The sequence below is a fragment of the Arvicola amphibius genome, chromosome 15 (genome assembly GCF_903992535.2).
Source record: "Arvicola amphibius chromosome 15, mArvAmp1.2, whole genome shotgun sequence".
NCBI lineage: Eukaryota > Metazoa > Chordata > Mammalia > Rodentia > Cricetidae > Arvicola > Arvicola amphibius.
In genome coordinates, this window is record NC_052061.1 from 48,655,298 (window position 1) to 48,677,029 (window position 21,732).

The 21,732-nt window shown below is 52.0% G+C and overlaps 1 protein-coding gene across 2 annotated transcripts in view; it reads left to right on the forward strand.

Annotated features, from left to right (window-relative positions):
- Positions 1–385: 385 nt before the first annotated feature.
- Acsf3 (acyl-CoA synthetase family member 3) overlaps positions 386–21,732 on the forward strand; it is a 46,431-nt gene continuing 25,084 nt past the window's right edge. For both annotated transcript variants that reach the window (XM_038313093.1, XM_038313094.1), the window contains exons 1-6: positions 386–507; positions 5,827–6,516; positions 7,647–7,802; positions 8,949–9,103; positions 11,158–11,303; positions 14,983–15,092. In XM_038313093.1, the coding sequence (XP_038169021.1) occupies positions 5,851–6,516; positions 7,647–7,802; positions 8,949–9,103; positions 11,158–11,303; positions 14,983–15,092 (1,233 nt within the window). In that variant the 5' untranslated portion in view covers positions 386–507; positions 5,827–5,850. The remainder of the gene's footprint in view (positions 508–5,826; positions 6,517–7,646; positions 7,803–8,948; positions 9,104–11,157; positions 11,304–14,982; positions 15,093–21,732) is intronic.

Here is a 21,732-nt window from a genome sequence, read left to right on the forward strand (position 1 = left end):
TCCTCACCACTGCATAAACCAGGTGTGGTGAGGCAAGCCTATCATTAATCAGCACTCAAAGGGTAGAGGTAGGTCATCCTGGACACATAGTAAGTTCAAAGCCAGTTTGGGCTACATGAGACCCTCTCAAAAAAATTTTAAAAAAAAGTTAAAGCTAACCCAATGCAAGCAACATAGAACTTTTTCTATCAGGACAAAGGATCCAGAGGTCTGGAGACAGCCATCAAGCACCTAAAAGCCACTCTTTGGCAATCCTGCCCAGGACTTAAGACCGGTCTTGGTCTGTGAGTAAGCCGGAACACTCGAGACCGGAACCCATTACCCAGGCTAGGCACACAGGGACAGATTAGTTAGACGGACACATTGCGCCTGCGGACATTTTTAGGTGTAGGACTCTTTCCGGCTTCATCCACCCCCTCCGACTTCTCGGGCCGGTGCCCCACCCCTAGTGACCCCTATCTGACCGCCGGTGAGCGCGTTGCAGAGAACTAGAAAGAGGGTGTCGAGGTGAGCTGGAGCTGATCAGGGGTTAGTGGGAGATTTTGGGCAGCTCTCGTCGCGCGCGAGAAACTTCTGCTGAATGTTAAACTCATGCCCATCTCCCAGGAGCTGAAGTCCTAGCGGAGCGTCTGTCTGATTTGTTTGCGTGGAGCACCGCGTGGGATGCAAGTTCAGGCCTGGCTCCGAAAGGCCGATGGTTTCCGAAAGTAGACTGTGGCGGCGCGGGCTGGGCAAGTGTGCCTGCGAGGAAGGGCTGCTGGACTTGGAAGCGGGACCGGGAATTTCACTGAAAGTTGTTTTGACTTTAGTGCTGGCAGGGAACTTGTTTGTGGCTACCACTAAGACTTGTGGGAGGCTCCAGATAGCTGCGGGAGCGCGGGCGAACCTGTGCTGTCCCTCGAGGGAGGAACTGTGCAAACGGGATGTCCTGAGTGTTTTCCCTTTCCCCCCAAAGCCTACGTGATTGTTGTGAAACAGAGCTCCCTGTTGTTCTTGGACTTGAGATAGATGGATTCATTTGTAAAATGTAGGGACACGGTCTCATGTATCCAAGCTGGCCTTGAACTTACTATTTAGCCGAGTAACCTTGAACTTCTGAACCTCCTGCCTCCACTATGCCCATTTTAGGTGGTGCTGGGGAACAAGGGTTTCCTGCATTCGAGGCAAGCAGTTCCTAATACACTCCCAGCTCCTAGATGTCTTTTTTTAAAATGGTAGTTTATTATGTAGAGTGGATATGGGTTTTAACATTTTTTTTAATTATTTGTGAATGCTACTTTAAAATATAGTTTTAGCCGGGCGGTGGTGGCGCACGCCTTTAATCCCAGCACTCGGGAGGCAGAGGCAGGCGGATCTCTGTGAGTTCGAGGCCGGCCTGGTCTACAAGAGCTAGTTCCAGGGCAGGCTCTAAAAAAGCTGCAGAGAAACCCTGTCTCGAAAAAACCAAATAAATAAATAAATAAATAAAATATAGTTTTGACAGTTCCTAACCCACAGGTATCACGTGCATTCTCTGGTATCCCTGGACCTGAAGGGGTCAGAGGCCTATGCCCAGTCAAATGCTCTCAATAGACAGACTTTGTTTTATTCTAAAGAACTGGCTGAGCCGGGCGATGGTGGCGCACGCCTTTAATCCCAGCACTCGGGAGGCAGAGGCAGGCGGATCTCTGAGTTCGAGGCCAGCCTGGTCTACAAGAGCTAGTTCCAGGACAACAGGCTCTAGAAACTACAGGGAAACCCTGTCTCGAAAAAGCAAAAAAAAAAAAAAAAAAAAGAACTGGCTGTAATCGGATGAGCTAGTAGTTAGTTCAGCACTGACAGATGTATAAGTGCTTTGGCCAGGCTCATGCCTGAAGACCAGAGCAGCTTTGGAGGCCAGAACTGGTCCCATTTCCATGTATGGGAGAGCAAGGCACTGCCTCAGATGGGACATGGTAGAACGTACAAGAGTTGAAGGTGGCTCAACAGTGCCATTCCAGCATGTGCACAGCTGTCCATACAGGATTCGGGTTGCCCTTACCCTCTACCCTCCTCCCTGACTTAACCACACTGGGGTCAGTGTACCCGCATGGTAGTCACCATTCTTCCTGGTGTGGGTGTCTCCATGGGAACTGTAACCAAGTCTGTTCCACAAGGAGTCCGACTTGACCCCTCCTGATGCTCAGTGTCTGTACATGGTAGGAATGCCACCAACCTTCAGGGCTAAGGACTCTGTCCCGGAGAGCAGTGGTGTTTTCTTTAGCTGTGCTGTAAGTAGCGTCCAGGCAGAGGTCCTGCAGCTACATCACCAACTCTTCCTGCTCGGAATCTTGTGGCCATGCCACTGTGTTGCTTATGCCTGGTTAGCCGTGTTGATCCAGTCCTACCACCTCGCAGGGTATGGTGGTGTCAAAAGTAGGATGCATAGAGATTAGTGGAGACCAGCACCCTACTGCATGCATATTTGAGTGTCCGTGCGTGATGTCCTTAGACTTTTTCTGAGGACCATGGGTTGGTTTCAGTTTAACCAATCACCACTTGTGCGAGCATCCTATATGCACATCTTTTTGCATCCCTAAGGTCATGGTGTTAATGCAGTGTGGGGGAAAAAGGGTTTCAGCTATTTGTGCTACTGTTGAGAAGGCTTCTCTCTCATGACTCAAGCTCGTGGCCTCCCCAGGACTAGAGGAGTATGTCGGGACTGCTCTCCCAGGGCCTTGTATATTGTTCCTGTGTGCCATAGTCTCTCGGGGCAATTCTTCATCAGGAACCCATCCCTGATGAGTTCCCACATCTGGGTGGATGGGTAGGAACTACTTCCTGAGGGCTCAGCTCTCCTGGCGCTTCAGGAGAGTTGTGCCATTTTGGAGGCTGTGGTGAAGCACTGTGTTGGATGGCCCTCACACAGCAGGTCTTCTGTTTGAGTTCCTCTGTTTCCTGTTCCTTTGGGCAGAGGCAGTAGATGAATCCCAACTGTCGTGCCCTTCCCATTCATCCCGAACATCCTAAGTCTTCTCATACTCTAACCCCCAGGAACCTAGCCACAAGTCTGTAGTTCTGAAATCTCACACAGCAGGTCTTCTCTTTGAGTTCCTCTTGGTTTTTGTTATCTCTGACTGTAAAGCAAACGGAAGAGAATGTGTTGGAGTAAGAATGAAAGCACCCTCATTTACTTTACGCTCCCTGGCTTCTGGAAGCCCACATGGCTGACACGTTCTTGACTTCTCTTGCCTAGTCCTGCTGTTTCCTTAAATTTGTCAGTTTCTTTGCAGAAGTAGAAACCCAGGGTTTGACAGACCAGGACCTCTGAGCCTCTGTGGAGCAGCACTGAGCGCAGCTGTGGTACTTCACTGCTGCATCTAGACCTTGTGTGGTCTCCAGGAGTCAGTGTGTTAGGGAACGGACATTGTGCATAGAACCTGCAAACAGCCATGAGCTAAACTTCTGCACAGAGGAGTGAGGTGGAGCTTTTCTGCTGTCTTGACCAGAGTGCCTGGCTTGAGGAGAAGCCAGCCAATCCCAGCAAGGAAGCAGGGAAACTTAGTCATACCCAAAGATTTTGAGCACAGAATGAAATTTAGTTCTAGATTTATTGACGTAGAATTTGTCCTAGGATAGTTCAGGGCTCCCAGCTTTCACCCCAAAGAATGCCAGCTGTTGTGTCTGTGAAGGTTAGACATGTGGCCTGGGATGGGGCAGAGGTCCCCTCAGCCGGTGTCTTTATTGACCTCTAGCACTGAGTGATGTCTAACACCCCAATATTTAGTGCCTCTGTAACAACAGGTTAGCAGTACCTTCAGCTAGCTCAGCAGAACCTCTGCACGGAGCCACTCCCTCTAGCTCAGAGTCCCCTCCAAAGCAGGTGTGGCCTTCAGCTCAGCAGAACCTCTGCACAGAGCCACTTCCTCTAGCTCAGAGTCCTCCAAAGCAGGTGTGGCCTCTTGTCTCACTACAGTGGTTGGGGGAGACTGACTGCTCTAGTGAAAGCCACAAGTGATTGCGGGGTAGGTGTGGCAGAAGCTGGGGGTCGGGGGCTCAGTGGAGAGTGGTGTGTTCTTACTGCTGGAGGCCAGGTGGCCTAGGGGTGGGAGCTGCCTTCCCCCTGCGAGAAGCCTGGGCAGGGTCGACGTGTGACGTGAGGGTTAGAAACCAGAGGAATTTATGTTGCTAGCTAGCACTGGGAAGCAGATCCAGAATATTGAGTGGCCTCTGAACCTGCTAGGTACGATATGCAGAGCCAGTGTGGAAGGTGATGCCCCCTCTGTTCTAGAGTCGACTTAAGGGTCTACAGAGGTGATACCCAGTGGAGCATCCCATTAGGACTAAGCAGTGACATCTCCTCCCTCTCCCTGAGTACTCTTCCTCCTCTTGTTCCAGCTATAATTTAGGAGTTGTGTTTGAGAAGACAGATTGAAGAGTTATCTTTCAGCCATTAGGAGGAGAGAAAGAAACAAACTGTGCTCCCTAGCCTGGTGACCTTGCCTGCCTGATGCCCTTCTGGGTCGCAGTTCCTGAATGGCTATCCTTTGGGACTGCCGGAGAGAAACAGCTCTGTGTCCCTGAGCAGGCTGTGTCTCAGATGTGTCCTGTGTCCTGGGAGCAGCAAGGGTGTGTGCCAGGCTTTTTCTTTTGGGCCGCCAACCAGCTCTCAAATCGGGACATGGAGACTTATTAGATGAATGCTTGGCCTTATCTTAGCCCTTCTTTATGTTTCTCTTCATTTTGCCTCGGGGTTTTTACCTTTCCTTCCTCCCTCCCTCCTTCCTTCCTCCCTTCCTTCTCCCTCCCTCTTTTCTTTTCTTTCCTGCTTCTTGTGTCCAGCTGCCTGGCAGCTGCCTGGTTTCTGGCCGTGTATGTGACCCTCTCTTTCTCCATTATTTTCTTCTCTCTCCAGCCTAGCTTTCTCCTACTACTTATTCTCTCTGCCTGCCAGCCACACCTATCCCTCTCCTGCCTAGTTATTCGCTGTTCACCTTTTTTTGCGGGGGGGGGGGGGGGGTGTTTGGTTTGGGTTTTCGAGACGGTTTCTCTGTGTTGTTTTGGAGCCTGTCCTGGAACTAGCTCTTGTAGACCTGGTTGACCTCGAACTCACAGAGATCTTCCTGCCTCTACCTCCCGAGTACTGGGATTAAAGGTGTGCGCCACCACAGCCCAGCTTGTTCAGCTTTTTATTAGACCAATCAGGTCCTGCCTTAGGCAGACAAGGTGAAACAGCAACACATAATTACAAGTGCAGCAGAAACAAACGTAACACACCTTTACACAATTAAAGTGATATTTCTCAGCATAAGCAAATGTAACACACCTTTGCATGGTTAAGTATTCCACAAGGATGACTTTTGAGTCCCCGTGATGCCTGCTTCTACTGACTAGTGATTTTCCAGGCTCAGAATTCCAAAATCTATTATTTAGGATTTACCTTAAGTGTATGTGTATTTGGGTTTCCTAACTTAAAATTGTTTGGAATTTTGCATGTTTTTGAAATCTTTAAAGACGATGATTAAAAAGCTTTGATACTAGACACTTTCTAAAGATGTACGATTGAAAGTGTTAGCCTCTCTGTTTAGGGATGCTATGTTAAGAGTGTCTGCAGCACAAGGCGTGGTGCACATGTTTAATCCCAGCGCTCGGGAGGCAGAGGCAGGTGGATCTCAGTAAGTTCAAGGCCAGCTGCTCTACAAATGAGTTCAGGACTGTTACACAGAGAAACCCTGTCTCGAAAAACAAACAAAACAAAACAGAGTGTCTGCAGTCTTTTGGGGTGCTTGGAGAGTGTATTTTAAACTTGCTGGGAGCAAGACGTGGTGAACCAGGACACACTCACACATTGCACTCTCATCCCCCCAGCCCGGCCAGTGGTGTGTTGGTGCGATGCCACCCCACTCGACACTACCCTTCAGGCGTCTCATCTGGTCCTTGGCCTCCAGTCGGCTGGTTCCCAGAAGACACAGAGGACATAGCCTCCTGCATACAGCTCCAGAAGCCCGCGCAGATGGGATTGCCCCCGTGTTCATCCGCGCCTTGGCCTTTGGGGACAGGATTGCCCTTATTGACAAACATGGCCGTCACACCTACAGGGAGCTTTATGACCGCAGCCTTTGCCTGGCCCAGGAGATCTGCAGGCTTCGGGGTTGTAAGGTTGGGGACCTCCAGGAGGAGAGGGTTTCCTTCCTGTGCTCCAATGACGTCTCCTATGTTGTAGCTCAGTGGGCCTCCTGGATGAGTGGCGGCATTGCTGTCCCGCTCTACTGGAAGCACCCTGCGGCCCAGCTGGAGTATTTCATCCAGGACTCCCGGAGCTCTGTGGTCTTGGTGGGCCAGGAGTACTTGGAGCGCCTAAGTCCAGTGGCCCAGAGGCTGGGAGTCCCTCTTATGCCTCTCACGCCTGCCATCTACCGTGGAGCAGTGGAGCAGCCCCTAGAACAGCTGGTTCAAGAGAGGGAATGGCGTGACCGGGGTGCTATGATCTTCTACACCAGTGGGACCACGGGGAGGCCCAAGGGTGCACTGAGCACCCACCGTAACTTAGCAGCTGTGGTGAGTGTTGGGTGTGCTCCAGAGGCCTCTGTTTCCTCCCCTCTCCCTCTCCCAGCCTCACGGTCATCACTGAGTAGGGTCGCGTAGTCGGGCTGTGATTAGGTTGGGATTTGTAAGAGCAGCTTCTGTGTCGACTCCTGCCGTGTGCGTTACCTTTGTATTCAGCCACTCCCAGAACCACCTTGGCAAAACTCACCAGTCCCTCACTCTGTGTCTGACTTACTCAGCTCATGTTCTGAAAACTATGTGTATGTGCAGTGAAGTCTCCTGTCCAATAGGAACAGTAAAGTAACATGAAAGCCGACACAGAGAGGAAGGCAGCAAGTGAGCCCCCAGGTTCCTTGACGCATGGCATGTGGTCCCAGCCACCAGGCATAGGTGTGATAGGGCGTGTGCAGCATCCTTCCTGGAGGGGACCCTCATCATAGAGGCCATCTCCTTCCCTAGTAGAGACTCAGGCTGTGACGGAGCCAGTATCCTCACACTGATGGTCCAGGGTGCACGAAGGAGCCTTGCCCACATGACATCTCAGTGAGAGCTGAGAATATGCCTGGGAATCTGCCTGTGTCTACTGTCACAGCTGAGTGGGTGACCACAGACGGCTCAGCACAGGTAGGCAGCTATGCTAGCCTGCGGGTTCAGACTTGAACTCTGCGGCAGTCTGTCCTTTGCGGGGACCAAAGCTGTGGGCAGCAGTGCCAAAATCCCACCTCTGCCTCCCACAGTGTTTGCAGGGCCTGTTCCTAGGCTTTCTAAGGTCTATGCAGTCCCCAGTTAACGTGTTTCTGCTCCCCTTTCCCCAATAAGTGGGGGCATCCAGTTACTTCCCTTCTTCAGGAGCAAAGAACATCTTTATTCTCCCTTCGCTTTCTCAGGATCCCCTGAACCACTTGTCTGCCAGTCATGCCCACACTCCCTCAATCCCTGTTCTTTTTTTTTTTTTTTTTTGGTTTTTCGAGACAGGGTTTCCCTGTAGTTTCTAGAGCCTGTCCTGGAACTAGCTCTTGTAGACCAGGCTGGTCTCGAACTCAGAGATCCGCCTGCCTCTGCCTCCCGAGTGCTGGGATTAAAGGCGTGCGCCACCACCGCCCGGCTCAATCCCTGTTCTTAGGCAGTGCTGTTTCCCACAGGTGACTGGGCTGGTCAGCGCGTGGGCGTGGACAAAGAATGACGTGATCCTTCATGTCCTCCCGCTGCACCATGTCCACGGTGTGGTCAACAAGCTGCTCTGTCCACTCTGGGTAGGAGCCACCTGTGTGATGCTGCCCGAGTTCAATGCTCAGCAGGTAAGGCAGGACCCTGGGTTCTCGGCAGACCCAGTGAATTCTGTGTGTGCTGTGATCAGCAGGCTGGAGGGTTAAAGCAGCGTGTATTTATTCTCCCAGGTACCTAGTGTACTGGAGGGCAGTGTCTGGAGTGAGTCTGGTAGAGCCAAAAGCAAGGTTCCATGGAGGTCTCTGCATCTTGCTTTTTTATGGCTTCTAGAAGCACCTGCTCGGCTTGTGGCTGCATCTCCCCATTCAATGCAGCCACCTTGAGCCGTCATCTCTCTTTGGCATCCTCTAATTAACGTGCGTATAAAACAGAGTCATTTCCCTGTGGCTAGACCTACAACTTGATCCCTTCTCCAATCTCGGGGAGCAGGACATGAGGAGCAGCCTGCCCCTCTTCACATCTTCTCCGGTTCCCACAGAGGACCTCCTGCTGGGGGACCCACAGGAGTCACTGGCGTCCCTCCTTCTGCAGCAGTCGATGTCAGTCCTGTGCAGGGGAGATGACAGTGGGGCCAGCGTCACTGAGCTGTGTGGCATCACTGTGCAGGGCAGTGTCTCCAGAGCAGTAGCTCAAGGACACCGCTGTGTTAGAGCAGGCTGAGCTCACACCATCACTCCCACTCTGGGAACTGGAAGGAGCAGGTCTCGCACCTTTGTTCTTTCCATCTTTGCTTGACCCTTGGGACCTTTGCCTGTCAAGGTGAGACACCAGAACCTCTGGTCAGTCACTGCAAGGTGAAGATTGTTGGAATTGGAGGGTTCTGTAAGGAATTTTTAATTTTAAAAATCTGGAATTTTTAATTTATGAGCCAGACTCTGCCCTTGCCTGTGATGTCAACATGGTACTGTTCAGTCCTGTATGCATGCCTCATACTGATCATATTGAAATAAAAATGTACCTGGTGAGAAAGTTAAGTGCTTTTATACAAAATATTACTAGAAATTTATTATGGGGTAAAATGCGAAGTTCACACGAAGCTTTCTGGATAGGACAACAGCCCACCTCCTGCCTGTGTTGAGCACTGTCCGGACTCCGAAGGCTGCCCCATGAGGCCACAGCGTCCGTCAGTAGGAGAGACCTGTGGTGGAGGCAGGAGGCAGCGTGTGGCTGGCAGCTGTGCTGTCCTCTGCTGAGTGCTGTGCCCTGTCTCCCTCTAGGTCTGGGAAAAGTTCTTGAGCACAGAAGCTCCACGGATTAATGTATTTATGGCAGTGCCCACGATCTACAGCAAACTGCTGGACTACTACGACAAGCACTTCACACAGCCCCACGTCCAGGACTTTGTGCGTGCGGTTTGTAAAGAAAAGATTAGGTGAGTGGACGGAGCCCGTTGGCGGTCAGCAGGCAGCCTCATGCTTAGTGTCTGATGGCTCTGTGCGTCTGGTAGTGCGCGTCTATGTTCTGTCCTCTGCTGGATCCCCCCCCCCACTCATCTACGCCCACGTGTCTGTCTAACCCCCCCATCTACGCTGACATGTCTGTCTAACCCCCCACCATCTATGTCCACGTGTCTGTCTAACCCCTGGCACCTCTGCCTCTCACGTCTCTCTGCTGCTCTGCCGGAAGAAGGCCGAGGACTGGAGCAGCCTCTTCCCTGGCCCACTCTGGCTTGGCTCTCTGAGAGTTCTCCTCCAGTCTCCTCCCCTGGCTTCTGGACAGGAACTTCTCACAACCATGAGCTGGGTGAAGCCTGTTACCTGTTCAGTGGCATGAAGTTAGCCTTCTCTCTCCTGTGAGCCTATGGATATTATTTTCTTTCCCAACTTTATGTTGAAAAGTGATTTGCTAACTAGAAGTGATCATAATGTTGTTATGGGATATTACTTTATATAAAGGTATGTTACATTTGCTTATGCTGTATTTGTTTAATTATGTAAAGGTATGTTGCTTTTGTTATTCTGCATTTGTTCAATTATGTAAAGATATATTGTTGTTTCACCTTTCCTGCCTAAGGCACCTGATTGGTCTAATAAAAAGCTGAATGGCCAATAGCTAGGTAGTAGAGGGATAGGCAGGGCTGGCAGGCAGAGAGAATAAGTAGGAGGAATGTAGGGAGAGAACAAGGGATGGGGGGAGAGAGGGAGGGGATGGGACAGGACACTCAGGGCCAGCCAGAGACAGAGCAGGCAGTGAAAGTAGGACACACAGAAGGAAAGAAAGGTAAAAAGCCCTGAGATAAAATGTAGATGAAGAGACACAGGTTGGTTTAAATTATAAGAGCTGGTGGGACAAGCCTAAGATAAGGCTGAGCATGTCATAGGCCTCCATGGCATGATTTGGTAGCTGGTTGGTGGCCCAAAAGAAAGCCTACTACATGGTGTGGCTTACTTGATCTCACAAACGGACCTGATCCATGTTCCCAGCGGGGATGGATAGGGTGCGTCACCTCTTTTGCCAGAAGAACAGGGGCGTGGCACATGGGAAGGGGCTGAAGCTGGATGACAGAGTTGCAGGGACAGCTTTGATTTAGAACTCCAGGCATGACCTGTGTGGGTGCCCAGCAGCCAGCTCTGCATGCTACACATCTGGGCTCAGGAAGCAGTGCCTTGTGTCCCTGAGAGACTTCCGGATTATCCGAGACAAATGCGATATCATTACATTTTTGCTGTCTGCCATTCTTATGTTCCCTTTCAAAAAGACACTTTGAGGAAATGAGGGCCCTGTTTCAGATGGAGCTGCTGCTGGCGGCCTCTCTAGGCCCCTACTCAGGCCTATCATCTGAAGCACTCTGGGGTAACCAGTGCTCAGGAGCCAGAGCTAGGGAAGGATCAGTAGATCCCACCAAACCCACAGAACCATGGGCACAGTTGCCGTCTCTGAAATACAGAACCCTCAACAGACACAATGAGACTGCCGGTCTCTTGTTGGCCATACATCTCTAGAGGAGAACAGGGCTGGTTCCCACTTTAGTTTAGATGACACCCAAAGGACCTTCCTTTCTGCAAGTGGCATGCCGTGGGATTGTGGCAGAAAGCACCGTAGGGACACTTGAACACTCTCCCTCTATCACTGCCATTGCTGCCTCCAGTTGCCCGTCCCCCTGTCTGTCTTCCAGCTTTGGCACCGCCTGCCTCCTCCTGAAGGTGTGCGACCTTTCCCCCATCACTACCGTCCCGTCGTGGCCACTGTTGTTTAGGACTGTTGGTGATCAGCATTATATTTATGGTGCCACCACAGATGCTGCTTTAGCTAACATCCCTTCGAAAGAACAGCTTACATTTACATAGACATACTGAAAAAAAAACTTTTTAGAAAGCCAGTTTTAGCCCCAGCTTACTTTGATCATGAATGTTAGATTTAAAGATAAAGGTGCCAGCGAGCAGCTCCCATCAGAGCTAAGTAAGCCCCTGTGGTTGTGCTGCCTAGGCTCATGGTGTCAGGCTCGGCTGCCCTGCCTGTCCCTCTGCTGGAGAAGTGGAAGAGCGCCACGGGCCACACACTACTGGAGCGCTATGGCATGACGGAGATTGGCATGGCTTTATCCAACCCCCTGACAGAGGCTCGCCTGCCAGGTACCGCTGCCCCACAGCTATTCCCCTTCCATTTCCCGTGCCCTACATGCGGGTCCTGGTCCACTTGCACTTAGATAAGAGGGACACGGGACACTGCTCTCTGCATCAGATTATAGGACAGGGCCAGAAGTACCTTCTCAAGGTGACAGCCTCCCTCTCCCCTTGTCCCTTTTCTTCCACATGCTGCTGGTGGCGGGAGAACAGCAGGGTGCTTCGTTCTAGCCCTGCTAGACCATTTGGGGAAGACCAAGACCCGAAGCTTGAGTGGATGGCAAGTGCCCATGGAAAGAGCCCAACCTCAGGGCACAGTCCCTGGCCTGCCCATACCTTCTCCACCCTCAAGCAGTAGCTACAGTCCTGAATTCCCGTCCTGGGGCTTTGCTTTTCAGTGCAGCTCATTCCCCTCTCAGTGCCCCAAACATAGAGCTGCCCTTCCTGGGAACCTAGCAATCATCCTAAAACATCTGGCTTCCTTCTGGCCTGAGCTGTGATGGTGTTGGAATTAGTTCAGGTTTTCTGCATGAGCCTGTGTCATTCAGTACACACTTGGGCATGGTTTTTTAATTGCTGCCATGTGACTGGTGCTATCAGAGTGTTTTTCGTGTTTCTTATCTCCACCCTCGTGAGTCCTGAAGCCAGGTGACTCCAGCACCGACCTCAAAGGCATCCTGTTCCTGTGCCTTATGGGGATCAGGGAGATGCCGAACCCGTGTTTGAGGGAGCACTGGGAAGTGGGCAGAGGTCTCTGACCAGGCAGGAAATGTCAGGGGCCCAGGGCTGAAGTAGGCATGGCTATGCTAGGCAAGAGTCAGAATCACAGGTGGCCTCTGAAGTAAATGGCATGACTGCTGCCGGGAGAACAGTCAGCGGGGTACCCAGACGGCGGGCCCTCCCGAGGGTGCCCAGACGGCCGGCCCTCCCATGGGAGCTGGCTCAGCAGAGTGCGGGGTTGGGCTTCATGGATAGTCGGAATTAGTGAGGATCAAACCCCCGATGCCACTGTTAAGCTGTTAGTACCCCAGCCATTCAGCCAGCCTGCCTCGTGCCTGCAGTGACCATCACATACCAGCCCCATGTCTGCACCAACCCTGTCCACCATGGCCATAGCAGCCTGACAGAAAGAAAGTGAACGGTGGGTCCCGGATGAGAGGAGCATCTTGGGTCTCCTCCCTTCCCTCTTGTCACCCTTAGTGGTGACTGTGATGGCCCTGTCCAGGACACTGTTCTACTGAGCTCAAGTCTCTAAAATGAGGAACTGGCCAGAACTGGAGTGCTGTGGTTTGTCAGCCCAAGAATTCCAAGTCTAGCTACAAACTAGAGCTGCAGAAAGACAGAGTGCCCAGAGTCGAAAGGACGGGCAGCACAAGGCTTGGTCACCTCTGTCCCTGGGAGCACTGTGTAGTGTTGATCTGTGACTGAGCAGAACGTGTGTGAAATTTGTGTGTCTTCTCGCTTTACACTCTCACAGACCAGGGACAAAGCTGCCCAAGGTCACTTGGCTTGGGAGCAGACTCACCTAGACTAGCAAGCTGTGGCAAGCAGAGTGGTCTGACAGAGCCCGGGTTTGGAGGGGGTTGGGGTGACAGACAGCTGTGATGATGGCGTATGCAAAAGTGAGGAGTGAGGCCAGGACAGGAAGGACTGCAAGATGGTCCTCGGAGCCATGGGGATGCTTCACGTGTTGCAGAAGGCCATGAAGACCATTTGTACTAGGCCATATGGACTGTTTCTACAGAGCCTCTGTTGGCATGAGGCTATGGGGAATCATTCATGTAGAGCTATGGAGTCCATTCTCCTCCCCCCCGCCCCCAACAGGGTTTCTCTGTGTTGCTTTGGAGTTTGTTCTGGAACTAGCTCTTATAGCCCAGGCTGGCCTTGAACTCACAAAGATCTGCCTGCCTCTGACTCCCAAGTGCTGGAATTAAAGGCGTGCGCCACCACCGCCCGGCTGAAGTCCATTCTTATGAGGTCATGGAGGACCATTTGTATGAGCTATTTGGGACCATTCTCATTCCGCTAGGATGATTTACATAAGGTCATGGGGTGGGGACCATCCGCGTGAGGTTTGTAGATACCGTCTCACCCTAGAGATATTAAAGCGTAAGACAGAAGTCTTCTGTGTCTGTAGTCCTGGTTGCCAGGAGATGAACCTCTCAGAGGAGTCTGAGGTCTACAGTCTCTGTGGTCTCATCTACGTGCGGTGTCTAGAGCTGGAAACTCAGAGACCAAGCAGATCCCTGGGCAGCAGCAGGAAGGACGATTTCATCGCTGCTGGCTGTTTCCTAGGAGATGAGGCTTTGAAGCTGGCAAAGCAGGGGCCACACAGTTTGAGCCCCACTGCACTTTGGAATGATTAACTATCCCGCACACGGTCACCCTGATTTTTAAAGTCTCAAAACGGAAACATCAGAACAGGAAGGTGCTGCTTGGCTGTCTCCCTGTGGTGGTGACTCACTTCTGACTAAAGGGGAGGCCCCTACACATGTGGAGCCAGAAACTCCCTAGGGCAGGTGCTCTTGCTTGCCTCCTGACCCCCTGCAGTGGAACCTCAGCCTTGCTGTGTAGTGCCTGCACTGTGGGATGGTTCGAGAGCCGGGAACTAAGCTGGAGACTTAAAAACACACGCACACACAGACAGACAGGGACACGGGTCATCCTTGATACATTCACAATAAAGAATGCCAAGTTTATTGTGCTCCAGGGAAGCTTATACAGGGATCCTTAACTGATAGCCACGCCCCAGCTCTCGGGATCTTTCAGCTGCAGACCTCACCAGAACCCACCCCCCTGCCATCGGGGCCTCGTGCTCAGAGTGGCTGCAGGCACAGGTAAACAAGTTGTTTTGCTCAGTTCACTCCAGCAGGCAAAGGGTCTGAGGCAGGCAAAGAAAGTCATGGGGCCAGGGGTCTGCAGCCCCAACAATGCAGGAACATGTGCCTCATGTAAAACAGGACAGTGCAGACAGACCTCATGAGGAAGCTGAATGGAAGGCACAAAGTGTGTGCGTGTGTGTGGGGTCCACACGTGTGCCACTTGGAGACTTGTCTTGTCTCAGACTCCCTTAACTGCATGGTTAAAATACAGACTCCGAAACTATAAAGTGAATACTCAGGAGAAAGGTGTGTTTGGACATAGCCTCATGCCCGGGTGTGATGACCTGTCTCTCCTCCACTCTTCCTGCTCTTCATGTGTTGGCACTGAGGCGTGTGAGCCCGGGGCCCCACGCCAACAGCAGAGTGATGGCTTCGGCACAGGGCATTGTCCAGAAGTGTGGGGACTTCTGGACATGTCTGCCAGCTGAGGAAGTGTAATTCCAAACAGTGGGGCAGCCCAGTATACAGAGCAAACAAACCATAGTTGCCTAACTATGAACCCTACCTGCTTCCACCTCAGCCCTTTCTGGAGCACACAGTCAGTTCTTGCACACACCAGCTGGCTGGCCCGCTCTCTTTGGCCAGGCAGGACTAGTGTTGCAAGACCATGTGACCAGCAGTGAGTGTCCAGTTGTACGCCAGTGAGGTGTGAGCAGGCCTTTGGCTGGCTGCTCACATGCACAGTGTGCACGCTACCCACGTCTCTCCTTGCAGGCACAGAGCACGGGATCCACTCCTGACAGTGATCCCAGTGTCCCAGACCCAAGAGTGCAGCTATCTAATCCCCACCTTCCCATTTTTTACAGGTTCGGTAGGGACCCCAATGCCAGGGGTGGAAGTACGCATTGTCTCGGAAAACCCACAGAAGGATTCTCCCTACATCATCCATGCAGAGGGGAATGAGAGGGAGACAAAGGTGAGGTCATCTCCACCGTGCTGGGAGTGGGGGGGCAGCCTGGGCAGTAGAAATACCGCCTGGGGTTACATGCTGATGTCTCTGGGCCTCACCAGTGAGGGTCTTCTAGTACCCTCCAGTACAGCATGAGAGAGCACAGCCTGGCTGTGCCTTGCTCCTAATTGCTGATTCCAGCTCCTCCCCTGGCGGACATTGGAGGGGTCATATAGTTTACTAAGGAGAAGCTTGGGCCAGCACAGCAGTAACCCTCGCAGACTGGGCCTGTGGAAATGTTGAGCTATCGGGTGCTGATGCCATCAGGAGCCCTGAGTGCTCAGGTAGTGCTTCAGCCGCAGGAAGGTGGCTCTCAACTTCATAAATGACTCTGAAGTATGCACAGGAGGAGAATGCTGTCTTCTCTCATTGAGGATTTTGAGAGCTAAGAACCAGGGGAATGGGGGGGGGGGGGCGGCGGGGAGACAGGCTTCAGAGATAGCTCAGTGGTCAAGAGCACTGGCTTTTCTTCCAGAGGACCTGGGTTCAATTCCCAGTATCCACATGGCACCTCACATCTGTCTGTAACTCCAGTTCCAGGGGATACAACACCCTCACACAGGCATATATGCCAACAAAATGCCAGTGCACATAAAATAAGAATAAATCTTTTCTAAAAAAGAAGACCTAAGTATTGGTGAGTGCAAAGAACCTCAGTCGTAGAGAAGTTCAGGATGCATAGAAAATAGAATTTTGACTGAAAGGAAGTGATCCTCCCGGAGCCTGGCTGGTGTGATGTGCTGATGCTGTCACCCTGGGAAGGGTGAAAGGGCCGGGAGGCTTGTGTCCCCTTGAGTCAGTTCCTTCCCCATGCTGAAGTCTTGCCTGGTGGCCTCCCAGCACTCCCTGGAGTTCCCCACTACAGAGGGCGCTATCAAGGTCTTTGTGGACCTGCCCTTACTGCCCTTAGCCTTCACTGAGGGGAAAATGGTTGCTGGTGCTCCTGAGAGCCAGCAAGAGAGACATGTGGCTCTGAGCTTAAGTCTGCGAAAAGCCAGTGATGTCATGAATTGTTCTGTTGTCCTGGGAATGCTTCTCACCCCTTCCCTGGTGGGTTGGGGTCCGTGGTCTCTTGCCTGCCCTGGAGCTCCTTGGTGCCTCTCTCTGGACTCGTCCTTCTGTGGTCAGCCTTCTCTGAAGATCTCCCTCGTCCTCTACCTGATTGGCTCTTTTGTCTCCCCTGCCCACAGGCCTCCCCAAGCTGGCCCAAGATTCCCCTTATCCAGCCCTGCCTCTGCCACTCTACATGTTGAAATGTCTGTAATTACCTAACTTTTCCGGACCTTGGGCCTGTGCCTTGCACACCCCACCCTCCATTCAGATAATGCACACTCAGGCCACCTGCCTGCCCAGGCTCAAGCAGTCCCAGGCCTCTGTGCATGGATGGATTCTGGCAGGGAGGGTAGACAGAAGGCTGACGGCTTGACAGGGGCTCTTCTCGCTCAGGTGTCCTTAAACAGCTGGCCTGGGGGACACCTGCCCTTCAGAAGATGGCAGAGTCATTGTCTAGGACAGGGCGGGTGGAGGCAGGACGGCTGTCTGAGGTTGAGATGTAGCTGCTCAGCACCTGCACTGCAAACTGCTATTTTCTGACCACTCTGGCCCACATTTCTTCAGCTGATCCCTTCTGTAGAGAGCTTTCCTGAGACACACTTGAAAGTGAGAGGCTTGGCAGCCAGCTTGGGCTGCAGAGATGTGGGTGGCTCAGACAGACTCAGCAGTTAGAGGGGTGCATGCTGGGGTAAGGCTAGTATGGGGCTAAGACTCTAGCAGCTGCTCAGTAGTCTGTCCTACTCAGCCCCAGAGCCGGCTTGAACCCTCACTCCCTAGAGATCACCAGCCAGAGGCCTGTTCCCTGATTGAGAGTCTGAGATGCCCTGAGATTCTACCAGATGGCAGGCAAAGTGGGTGCTGCCTGGGCCAGGATAGCCTACTCCTCCCTCCAACAGCATCATAGCAAAGGCTGTGGGCTCACTCTGGAGCTCGGCATCCTACCCCAGGTGGACAGAGGGGCCTTCATCACCCAGCTGCACTCCAGTGTCTCAGAATTGACTCGGGGCAACACTGCCTACTCTAACCTGGTTGTGATGTCATGTGTGGCCTCTCCCTCATTTCAGGTCCAGTCTGGGTCAGGTTTGCTTTTGGCTGTCATGAAAAAATAGTTCTCGAGACTTGAGTAAGTCCGGCATTTTGACCACCAGGCTCTTGTGCCTAGAGCAAGAAGCAAAGCCACATGCCTATGGTTAGCGAATCAAAAGCACCCACAGAAAGAAATGTGCAAGTGGAGACAGGAGGATGCCTGTGTTGGGATCTCACCTCCACACCTAGGCCTAGATAGTATGGGTTCTTCCAGGGCCACACCCACCTCTCATGGTCCTGCTTGGTGCCAATGATGTCGCTTCTGAGGCTGTTATCACCTTGCTGATGGCTAACTGCCTTTGACATCCTAGTCCATTGTCAGGGAAACTGGTTTCCCAGAACACACACACACACACACACAGAGAGAGAGAGAGAGAGAGTCTCTGTCCGTGCACAACTGTGTGCATGTGTATGTACAGTACACAGACACTCTCAGCATTTTGAGCTGAGTTCATAGACATTTGTTTTCTCATACCTGTTACATACCTGTTAGTCCTAAAACATTTATCTGTGAGGCTTCCAGAATATGACTTTAAATGTTGGGGTTTCTCACTCCTAATAAAAGCCCTACATGTAGTTAGTGGCTGGTAGTGCTCACTATGCCTGCTGTGCCCACTGTCCATATGTGTGGGGCAGGGAGGACATGCATTTGGGGCTGCTGCTGGTAGCCTGATAATGCCAGCCCCACAGGTGGTACTACTGCCTTCTAGAAGGTTCTCTCTACCTTTATAAGGGCTGCAGCAAGCATCTGTCCGTGTGGACGTCTGTACTCACCCTCCAGCATGCACAGCCTTGCCAGGTGCTGCCATCACAGAGTCCTGATGTCCCGGCCCCTCTGGCCCCGGGTGGCTTCTGCTCCGTCCCTGCATTCCATCTCCTGAGCCAGCTGTGGCTGCTCTGACAATGGATGACCCCTGTTGGCGTGACCCTTCATGAGCATGCTACTCTGTGCCGCACCCTGAGCAGTCTAAAGCTGGGGTGCTGTTCCTTTAAGTGTGTGCCAACATATGCCTTTTTGACAGTCAGATTCTCTGACTTCCAAGTTTATGATTTTGGGTCTGGGTGGAACTCAGTGGTAGAGGGCTTGCCCGATATTCATAGGCCCTCAGTTCCTGTGGATAGTGGCCATGTGCACAGTCCCATCTGAAGTGAGAGGAGCATGCTTCTGGGTCCTTCAGAAGGGAACCAGTATAGGAGGAAGAGCGCTTACTACATGGCAGGGGCTCCCACGCCTGGTTCTTGTGTGTGAGACCCTCTGCTCCTCACTTCTCATGGAGCCTAGTTAACCCCATAGCCCACAGCCCTCAGCACCACGCATCTCAGCCAGTGTCCCGTGTGTCTGCCTCCCTGTAGGCCGGCTTCCGAGTCTTGCAGCCTGGGTGGCAATGAGGCTCTGGAGGAGCACCGCCTGTCCCTTCCCTCCTGTGGACAGGGCTCTCTCTAAAGTCACCCCACCTTCACGGGTCCCTCCAAGTGGAGGGCTCCCCCAGCCTGACCCCTCACCCTTGAAGAGGTGAACGCTTGTCCATGCACCCCGCCTGCTTTTTTGGTCATGATGCATATTTCACGTGCCTCGGCGCTCCAGCTGGCACCCGCTGCAAGCCCTGGGAGTGCATCAGGCATTGTCTCTTTATTTATTTATTTTTTATTTTCTCAGATTGCTCGCTTACATGAGAGCCAAACACCAACCAGTGACAATAGGGGTCTATCAACAGATAAATGGCTGCACAGCTGTGGATAATGCCACCCTATAAACAGGGCCTTTACACAGAACCACTTCTCTTGCTGAGGGTGCAGCCGCGGTAAGGGTGGGCCGGGGCAACTACGCTGAAGCGAACTTGCTTCTCTAAAAAAAAAATTAATTGCCTCATCAGTTCTCCACATACAAGCTGTCACTCTGGTCAGCAAACTGTTCTGTCATTGCCTTCTCTCCCTGTGGTCCTCTCCACCTCCTCCCCCCCCCTTCCTTATCTCCACCATCTGTCCCGATGTGTCAGCTGCTGTACCTGCCCCACGTGGAGGGGTCGGACAGTGATCCTTTACTTCAGATGTGGATGGCCATTGCGAAGCCATGTGTCCTGTGAGATGTGTGTGCTTACCCTCTCTGTACAGGGCTCCTTAGGAGACAGCTGATCCCAACTGAGGAATCTTCAAACCAAAAACCAGATCACTGGCAACCGGCCTGGCTTGCAGGCAGCTTAGCTTCTCAGCACCCACCCCCCACCCCATTCCATGTTTCTGAGTGTTGCACCTGCACACATGTCTGCACAATTGCATGCCTGGTACCTGTGGATGCCAGAAGAGGACTTTGGATCTCTTGAAACTGGAGTTACAAACAACTGGGGGCTCACGTGTTTGCTGAGAATCCAGTCCAGGTCCCCTGGAAGAGTTGCCAGTATTCGTAACTGTTGAGCCATCTCTCTAGTCCCAGTCAGTACCTTTTTCCTGCATGTGGGGCCTGCCTCCCCACATGCCCTTAGAAGGGGTGCTTAGAAATGTGAGGCGCTGAGGGAGCACCCTGCCCCAGCTTTTCTCCTGTACCTCAGCCCTCTCCTTTATTGCCGCATTCCTGAGCAGCCCCCAGCCCTGCTCATTGCTGGGAACCGATTCTTCTCCCAGGATCTCAGGGTCTCCCTACCATCACCCCCAGAAAAACAAATCGTGCAGTTTCTTACTGCCCGAGCCTTGGCTTTAAGGTGCTTTGCTGAGAAGTGATTCATGTACAGGTCACCCGTGACTGTTCCGCCCAGTGGTTCTCGGTGTTCTCACAGAGTTGTGTGCCTTTTTCTAACCATAGTTGGCAGTCACTCTCCGCCCTGCCTCTGCCCCACTGTCCTCTCACCTGGTCCCCAAGCAACCGTTTAGCTACTCTTTTCTCTATACATTTCCTGTGTTTAAATATTTCAGTGGATACAGAAAGAACATTTGATGACGTTCAACATCCCTTGATAACAAATTCTGAACAAAGTAGATGGTAAAAGAACATGCCAACATAAATTCCACATGTAGCTGGCATCCCTCTGAGTAGGCAGAAGTTAAAGGCTCTCCTTACAGCAAGGCAAGGTTAACTATTTCTTGTTAGTGTTGAGCACAGTCCTAGAAGACTTGACTCAAGCATCAGGCAAAAAATAATGCAGCTCTTGTCCAGATACCAATGACGTCATCACAGAAATAGAAATTATTCTAATATTTGCATAGAATTACAACTGAGCCCAAATAGCCAAAGCAATCTTTAGCAGAAACAAAGCTGTGGGTCTCGAACTACCTGCCTTCAAAATGTGCCACAGGACTCCTCTAACCACAGGAACATGGGACTGCCACAAGGAGGAAGAGACGCTCGTGGGCCAGGCCGACAGAACAGAGATAGGAACCAATTTGTAGCTGTCTGTTTCTCATTTTTTTTTAAAGTTCCAAGAAGACATTTTAGGGCGAAGACAGTGTCATCAATAAATGTTGGGAAAAACTAGGTGCCCACATGTAAAAAAACAAAATCAGAGCTGGGGTGGGGGACACAGCTGCTGTCACAGCACTTGACGGGACCACACGCCTGTCATCATAGCACTCGTGAGGCTGAAGTGAGAGGGTTGAGTTTGAGGCCAGCTGGCCCACACAGTGAGTGCAAGGCAAGGCTGGGTCACTTACTGCGGTACTAGCTCAAAAGCAAGCAAAGCTCCTGCAAAACCTGGCTGTGTAAAAGAGCCAGGTCCAAGTCAGATTCTTTTTTTTTTTTTTTTTTTTTTTTTTTTTGGTTTTTTCGAGACAGGGTTTCCCTGTAGTTTCTAGAGCCTGTCCTGGAACTAGCTCTTGTAGACCAGGCTGGCCTCGAACTCAGAGATCCGCCTGCCTCTGCCTCCCGAGTGCTAGGATTAAAGGCGTGCGCCACCACCGCCCGGCTCCAAGTCAGATTCTTAAATGTAGCACCAGCAGCTTTGGGAATGCTAGAAGATAGAATGCTTAATAGCAGTGGTTTAGGCACAGGTGATTGGATAAAACTTCAGAAGCAGCAGGCGAAAGCCAAAGTCAGTCGCTGGCATCAGGTTAACTTAGCTTCTGCCGGTGAAGTGGCGGTGGGGAGCTGTTGGGCAGCATGGGTCGGAACACCTGGGAACCGTGCATCTGAAGTCGAGAAGGAACTCTGCTCACGGGCAAGGAAATCAGTAGCTCTATTGGAGGGCGAAAGCCCCGAGTAGACACTGATCACAAAGCGGCATGCGAGGCCCCAAGTGTGTGAGAGTACTAGCATCACTGTCGAGGAGATACAGGCGAAAGCCAGAGCAAATACCGCTCTCCTGTGGTAGAATAGCAGCTGTCAAGAAAACCAAACACAGCTGGCAAGGCCATGAGGGGACCCGTGCTCACTGTGGGCATGTAAGTACGTTCTTAGTCACGGAAAGCAGTGTGGACGGTTCTCAAAATCAAACGAGCAAAGGTCTAGATCTCACAATCTATGTATGTATGCCAGGGAGGC